The sequence below is a fragment of the Triticum dicoccoides genome, chromosome 7A (assembly GCF_002162155.2).
Source record: "Triticum dicoccoides isolate Atlit2015 ecotype Zavitan chromosome 7A, WEW_v2.0, whole genome shotgun sequence".
Taxonomy (NCBI): domain Eukaryota; kingdom Viridiplantae; phylum Streptophyta; class Magnoliopsida; order Poales; family Poaceae; genus Triticum; species Triticum dicoccoides.
The window spans coordinates 143,529,304-143,537,095 of record NC_041392.1 but is presented as its reverse complement, the minus strand read 5'-3'; the positions used below and the strand labels follow the sequence as shown (position 1 = coordinate 143,537,095).

Genomic DNA, 7,792 nt, shown 5'->3' with positions numbered 1-7,792 from the left:
CTAGCACACAAGAACAGTGAGGACCATGTACTAATCGGACGAACAGTTGGAGCTATGTCACACCACCAATCGGACAGTTGTATAGTTAACCCAGTCTCTTCCCGCATTAGTTTAACCAGAATTGAACTGTGTACAGGTTACTAAGCGTGGAGAACCTGTGTCACAACATGTCGCTGGCAGCCACGCCGGCACCGCACACCTGATCTGACGGCAAACTTTGAAGAAACTGTTCAAATACACATGATCCAAACGCAAACCTGGAAGCGTGGAGAATCAGGCCTTGCCAGCCCCGCTCGGAAGATAGGATTTTGTTGTATATGGAAAGAGCAAAAATATTAGATTAAACTGTTGTTTATGGAAGCTTCTCGTGACGGAATTTTCCGATATGATTCCATATGTTTTGATTTGATTGGTGTCGTAAATTGAAGGAAAGGGTGGAAGGTTTGTTGTTTTATATGGAAGGGGAGGGAACGTTTGGCTTGGTTCTTGTGATGCATGAAATAAAACCTGTCTCGGTTTTCGGTGGGAAGTAAAAAATCGGTGGGGGGGAGGGATCGGGAGATCGATGGGACGGTGGGAACAAACGAAGCGAACGAACTACTTACATACTCAGACATTAGGAGTAGAAGATTAGGAGTAGAAGAGAAGATACTCAGACATTAGGAGTAGAGAAGATAATCGCTCCGCTTTTTTTCCCCACCACACCTATATTCGTGTAGCAGAAAGAACGTGATTGAGTTGGTTAGACGGACAGTAGTATCCCCAACCCATTAGGGTTCAAATCCTGATGCTCGCATTATTCTTGAATTTATTTCAGGATTTCTGGCGATGCACTTTCAGTGGGAGGAGACGTTCCCGTCGACGATGAGGCGCCTACGATGACTTCGTAAATCTCAAGATGATATGCCGGCTCAGTCTTTTGGAGGTGCTCATAGGGGTAGGTTGTGCGTGTGTGCGTTCATAGGAGTGAGTGTATGCACGTGTATATGAGCATTTGTGTCTGTACTGATGCTTAAAAAAGAGAACGTTTCGAAGTCCAGTCAGATTTTTTTTGATGGAAGTCCAGTCGGATTCATGGTCAATTGTTGTTATCTTTATATATTTAATAAAGCGGCTACCATTTCTGGTTGTCCGTCATTAAAATTATCCTCTAAGTTGGTAAAAATTACTTATCTATGCCACCTGTAAGTAGAAAAACGATTCGTTTTTCCCTTTCTTAACCCGCCACTGATAGAGCTTGGTTCATCTAAGAAAATGCCCTTACAAAACACAACCGAACAAACCAGCCTACTGGCGTAGGCGTTTCTCCACAATCGAGGAGACCTTGGTTCGAAACCTGGTCATCCCCATTTTTGCATCCTTTTTTTTGCGAATTTCAATTGCCGTAGTATAGAGCTACCTTGCCAAGTGTCTCTTAACAGTGTGTCTACACAGTACAATACGGCTAAAATATTCTCTTTTAACTTTTTTTTTGCAGATTCAAATATTTTTTTTAATATTCATATCCTTCAAACCCCAACTTTAAATTTAGCATGCTAAATATGAAAATCGCCCAGAAAATTTTGTACATTCTAAATATAATGTTATCTTCCATGTTAATTATTTTTAAAATTATTTTTATGTTGCACCCTTAATTAGTACTTTCATTTTTCTATTAAAGACACGGATGTTTCTTACTCCTTTTTTATATGTTGCTTATTACCAGATTTTCATCCATCATTTGGTTCGTCCATTTGCACATAAAATAAAAAATGTTCACAATTTTAAAAAATGTTTGCAAGTATAAAATGTTCATGAATTCAAAAAATATTCTTGATTTTGGAAAATGTTAAAAACTTTGAAAAAGTGTTCACAATTTTAAAAATGTTCATGATTTCAAATATGTGCACGAGTTTTAAAAAATGATCATGATTTTAAAAATTGTTCATGGTTCCAATGAACAATTTTTAAACCCCAACTTTAAATTTAGCATGCTAAATATGAAAATCGCCCAGAAAATTTTGTACATTCTAAATATAATGTTATCTTCCATGTTAATTATTTTTAAAATTATTTTTATGTTGCACCCTTAATTAGTACTTTCATTTTTCTATTAAAGACACGGATGTTTCTTACTCCTTTTTTATATGTTGCTTATTACCAGATTTTCATCCATCATTTGGTTCGTCCATTTGCACATAAAATAAAAAATGTTCACAATTTTAAAAAATGTTTGCAAGTATAAAATGTTCATGAATTCAAAAAATATTCTTGATTTTGGAAAATGTTAAAAACTTTGAAAAAGTGTTCACAATTTTAAAAATGTTCATGATTTCAAATATGTGCACGAGTTTTAAAAAATGATCATGATTTTAAAAATTGTTCATGGTTCCACGAAATTGAGAGTGATAGTGTATCTTAATGATGCAACAAAGCGTGACCATGGCCATTAAAGATTATGAAAAAAATCTTCTGTTGCAATGCATGGGCTCTTTTGCTAGTATAATATAAACGGAGGTGGCACGTACCTACGTTGGGACTAATTTTGTGTGCGTGACCGGTGATCGATCCTAAGTGCCGCCGCGAGAGGCAACATGTCGATGCGTACCCCGTACATCCCTCTCCAACATTGTTTCCTCGTGACTTTTTTCTAAAGTTTTTTCCTCATGAGTTTCTTTTTTATATCTCAATCGAGACCAGTGTATTTATTTTCTTTGACAAATTTTATTTATTCATAAAAGAACATCGGTTTACTCTAGTCTATATCTTTTCCCCCTACCATGTTTTTTCTTCTTCAGAATTACGTGTTTCTCGTCTACTTTTTCTGGGGAGCAACTAGTTAACGAGCGCTTCTTCGGAAGCCTCGCAACGATCAGCGCCACTTGGCGCGCTCTCAGCCATTTGTCACGTGTCGCACTTTGGACGCTCCCTTCGGATTTTGTTTTTTTTATTTTCCTGCACGTGTTTTCGGCTTTTTAAACGGTTTTTTTTTCCGGATTTTTTTTGACGTTTTGGTTTTCCTCCGGTCTTTCTTAAAAAACGCGTTTTTTTTCCTTTCGCGAAAGTCACGGTTTTTCTTCCACGAGAGGCACGGTTGTGCTTTAGTAAGAGTCACGGCCGTGCCTTTTGAAAACGAAAAAAAACACGTTTTCTGTTTTTTTTTCTTTTGCGAGAGTCACGGTTTTGCTTCCGCGAGAGGCACGGTTGTACTTTCGCGAGAGTCACGGCCGTGCCTCTCGAAAAGGGAAAAACAAAACGCGTTTTTTTTCTTTCGGGAGAGTCACGGTTTTGCTTCCGCGAGAGGCACGGTTGTGCTTTCGCGAAAGTCACGGCCATGCCTCTCGGAAAGGGAAAAAATATGTGTTTTTTGTTTTTTTTCTTTCGCGAGAGCCACAGTTTTGCTTTCGCGAGAGACACGGTTGTGCTTTCACGAGAGTCACGGCCGTGCCTCTCGGAAACGAAAAAAAACACGTTTTTTTTCCTTCCACGAGAGTCACGGTTTTGCTTCCACGAGAGGCACGGTTGTGATTTCGCGAGAGGCACGGACGTGCCTCTTTCGGTAAGGGAAAAAACCATGATTCCGGCCCGGTTTTTTTCATCCGTTTTTTTCGTGAAAAAAAAGTTCGTCAAAACCTATCAACATGAGATCTAGTTTTGAAGATCTCGACGCGAGGAATCCAACGATGAAAACGTTTCGAGATTTGGACGCATGGTTTAAGAGATAAAACGTTTTGAATAAACGGATCTACGTAAAAAGGGAAAACTCCAGGTTGCGACAAGTGGTGCGTTGCATGTGCGCCACTTGTCGCGACCTGAGAAAGTGGAGTGCTTTTTGCAACGAGTACTCCTTAATTAGTGATTTCGCTTTTTCTGTCTAGGTTCATTAGCCTCCTTCGTGTTTTGGATAAAACATATAACTATTTTTTTCGCAGTGGTAGACATAAGATCTTAGTAACGAGGGGTGCCACAATTTTACACATACAAAAATAGAGGGTGTTCGGGCATATCTTTAGTAGTACATCAGTTTAGAAATCAATGAAAATTGCATGACAAATAATATAGTAGTAATTTTTTTTGCAAGAATACAAATAATATAATTTTTTTGTGGGGCACAAATAATATAATTTGGTGATGAGCCAAAAAACGGTATGGATTTATAGATCGAGAGGAAGAAGTAATAACAAGTCGAGATCAAAGGATCGAAACATTTGGTCATGTTAGCGGGCATCCCTAGGTTCTTCATATTAGTATACTATACTACATCCTTCCTTCGTTTTTATTTACTTTGCATATTAGTTTTGACTAAAATCAAACTTTATAAAGTTTGACTAGGTTTGTAAAAAAAACATGAATATTTATAATAATAAATTTATACGATGTGGAAATATATGCAATGATAAATCCACTAATATATATATATATATATATATGTATTTGGTGGTGTATATGTTAATATATTTTCTACAACCTCGTTGAAAATATATATAGTGAATTTAGACAAACCTAATATGCGGAGTACATAAAAGCGGAGGGGGCATTATTTTTAGCTTAAGATTATGCTTTTTAGGTTTTTTTTAGCACGTGAGAGACGTGACACGTGAGCGAGCGCTTGTTCCTGCGCGCTGGGCACCCTCGATGTGAGTTCGGTCAAAAAGAAAAGAAAAAACATATGGCAGCGCGCCGTCAGCTTCCCCTCCCCATTTCGTTCGGTCATTCCCCTTTCGCCTCCCTCTCCAGTCCCCACCCCCGCCCAGGAAGAAAGCTTCTCTCTTTTCCCCTCGCCGCGCCGACACGAAATCTCCAAAACCCTAGAACCACCCCGCCGGCCCCCATGCCGCCCATACGATGCCCCGGCCGCCCGTTGATATACCGTCTTCCAGACGGCCGAAGCATCAATGTCTACACCGACGACGATGGGAATTTTGTCACCGGCGGATCGGATCCACGGCTCGTCTCTGATCTCTGCAGAGAAATCGACTCCGAAATGCGGCGCCGGCACGACGACCTTTCCCGCGGCCGCCCCTCCCTTCCTCCATCAGCCACCGCCTCCACCGTATGTTAGATACAACTAATAAGAATTACAATGAGATCTCTTGGAGAAATCTTCTCCTTGGTTTCAATCTTTGCAAAATAATAATAATTTATACTATTCCACAGTCTTATCCATCTTTTGTTATTTCAGCTGCGAGGACACCGAGCAGGCAGTGCGTATTGAGGCCCCATCACCGCCAACGCCTTTTCCACCTGTTTCTTCACTGATGCCAACAAGATTGCTCATTAAATATTTTCTGAGGGTTGATGCTGACGGACTCTTTCACACATATCCTCGTCGAGGCGGCCCGTTTAAGAGCTTGAAAGAAGCTCAGGATGCCATAGACTCCCATCACACTAATCTGTGTAAATTCAAGTAAAATCTTCTCTCAACTTTGTTTCAATGTCTAAGTGCTGAAAAATTCAATTATGTATATGCCTTGTCCTATGCTAGCACCTTATATGCAAGTATATTTCTTTTTAGCTCACTCGTAACTTATAGTTAAGCCACCACTAGCTTCGCGCACCCCATGGTGACAGGTAGCAGTTTCAGTGAAGTGGACAGAATAGTATTGTGACACAAAAGATCAATTTGTTAAAGTCGGGTGTATCTAAAAAGATCAACCATCCAAGCTTGTACTTTCCCTCAGCTATGTGACTGTATTTTCAGATTCCTGGCCCAGTGTTGTTTTGCGGGTCAGGACTTAAGGGCTTCTTGTTGCTTGTTGGTGATCACTGTGGACCATTGCCGTGATATAAGAGCAAACCGTTGAGACCTCCTTTGGTTTACAGGAATTCTGAAGGAATTCTAGAGGACAGGAATTTTGTAGAAAAAATTAATTTGAAGCCCTTTGGTTTGTAAGAATGGATTTCCTATTCCTATGTAGGATAGGAACCAATCCTTAACATTTCAAAGGGGAAAAAATATTAGCCTAGACCCAATGGAAAAGTTCCTATCCTATGAATCAAATGTCATCTCTTTCCTAATTGGAATTGAGATACATGTCATTTCATTTCCTATGGTTTTCCTATTCCCATAATATTCCTATCCTACGAACCAAAAAGGGAAATCTCCCACGGAGCAAGTAAAAATCTGAGCGTCTTGCTTAGCCAGTGCTTCCCCAAAACAGAAAACTTCACCTTTTCAGGAAGTTGATTTTAAGTCCAGTCATCAAATGCTAAAAAACACACAGAATTATCTTAAGATTTCTAGCCCCCTCCAAATCATCCTCAAGCATAAAAAATGGTGTTGCCAGCATACTTCTGTATGGCTAAACCACCATATTGTGCAGCCGAGGGACTAAGCCTTTAATGAAACCTTATTCTTGGGCTCTTTTAATCAGAGTAGCCAGAACATCAGCAGCAATATTATAAAAAGTATAAAGGAGAGAAGGGGTCTCCTTGCCCGAGCCCCTTCCTAGTAACAAAGTATTAGCCATAAACCTATCATGTCACTCAGAGTATTAGCAACCTTGCCATTGCAGACAACAGCTTTAGGCCCTGTTTGGTTCGGCTGTGGGTTTCTAAAAGCAGCTGTGAAAAATGATGTGAAAAAACAGCTGTGGAAAATTTGATGTGAAAAAGATGTAGGTCATTTGGCAAACCAGCTGATACAGCTTTTTCAGATTTTGGCCCGCAGCGGAATCAGATTTTGGAAAGCACGTCCTGGGCTGCTTCCGCTTTTGGTTCAGATTTTGGCAACGGATTTCTGGAATCGCATTCTGCTGGGTTCGCCCTTTGGTTCAGATTCTGCTGCGCGGCAGCGGAATCCGTCGATAAAAGCTGAACCAAACAGGGCCTTAGTCCACCGAACAAACTTCCTAGGGAAACCTTTCCTTTTTAGGACTGAATACATAAACTCCAAATCGATTTTGTCTTATGCCTTCTCAAAATCTACTTTAAGAGCTTACAAGAAGCTCAGGACGCCACTGACTGTCATCACACTAATCTGTGTAAATTCAAGTGAATCTTCGCCCGAATTTTTCTATTTGTAAGTGTTGGAAAATGCTTATATGTATATGTTGTGTCCTATGCTATCATCTTGTATGCAAGTATATTTCTCTCACTCAATCGTTACTTGTACAGTTAGGCCACCACTATTTGGTACACCCAATGGTGATAAGTAGCAGTTGTAATGAAGTGGACTGAATATTGTTGTGACACAAAATATCAATTTGCTAATGTCTGTTGTATCTGAAGATCAATCATCCAAATACTCATAGCAATTAGCTGAACAATCTTAAATGAAGTGATCTGCAAGTAACCAACTTTTGTCATAGTCCATCTTCTATCACAAAAACCTAAACCAGTAGGAAATACAAAAGGCTAATTCCTAATAAAGGTAGTAGATACTGCTTGCTAACTAACTTTCCAATCAATTTCATTCACTGGCAATGGTACTCTCTAAGTGCCCCTGAACCTGAGTCTACAACACACAAATTTGCTTAACGGACCTTTCGTTTCCTGTGCTGTTTTGGGTCCAGGTTAGCTAGGGCTCGTAGGCTATATACTGAGGACGGTCGTTTTTTCTTTCTTGGCTTCACCGTTGATGGGTGTTTGTAAATATTGGTTTCGATCCATCTTAGTGATTTCTTCTTAATGAAAAATGACGACGGTTCCATGCAGGTTTGAGAAAATATAATTATCTCAATTAAAATCCTCAAATTGACGTTTAACGATCATTGTTGTGAATGCTAGATTTTTTTCCCAGCTCAGACCAGTGTGTTGATAATTTTTTGGTCTGTAATAGGCTGTGAGTTTTAAGCATCATCAATTTCACATC

At 39.6% G+C, this 7,792-nt stretch overlaps 1 protein-coding gene across 1 annotated transcript in view; it reads left to right on the top strand.

Annotated features, from left to right (window-relative positions):
• The first annotated feature begins 4,679 nt into the window (after positions 1 to 4,679).
• LOC119330484 overlaps positions 4,680 to 7,792 on the top strand; it is a 7,755-nt gene continuing 4,642 nt past the window's right edge. The window contains exons 1-2 of the mRNA XM_037603593.1: positions 4,680 to 5,032; positions 5,162 to 5,386. Of these exons, the coding sequence (XP_037459490.1) occupies positions 4,875 to 5,032; positions 5,162 to 5,386 (383 nt within the window). The 5' untranslated portion in view covers positions 4,680 to 4,874. The remainder of the gene's footprint in view (positions 5,033 to 5,161; positions 5,387 to 7,792) is intronic.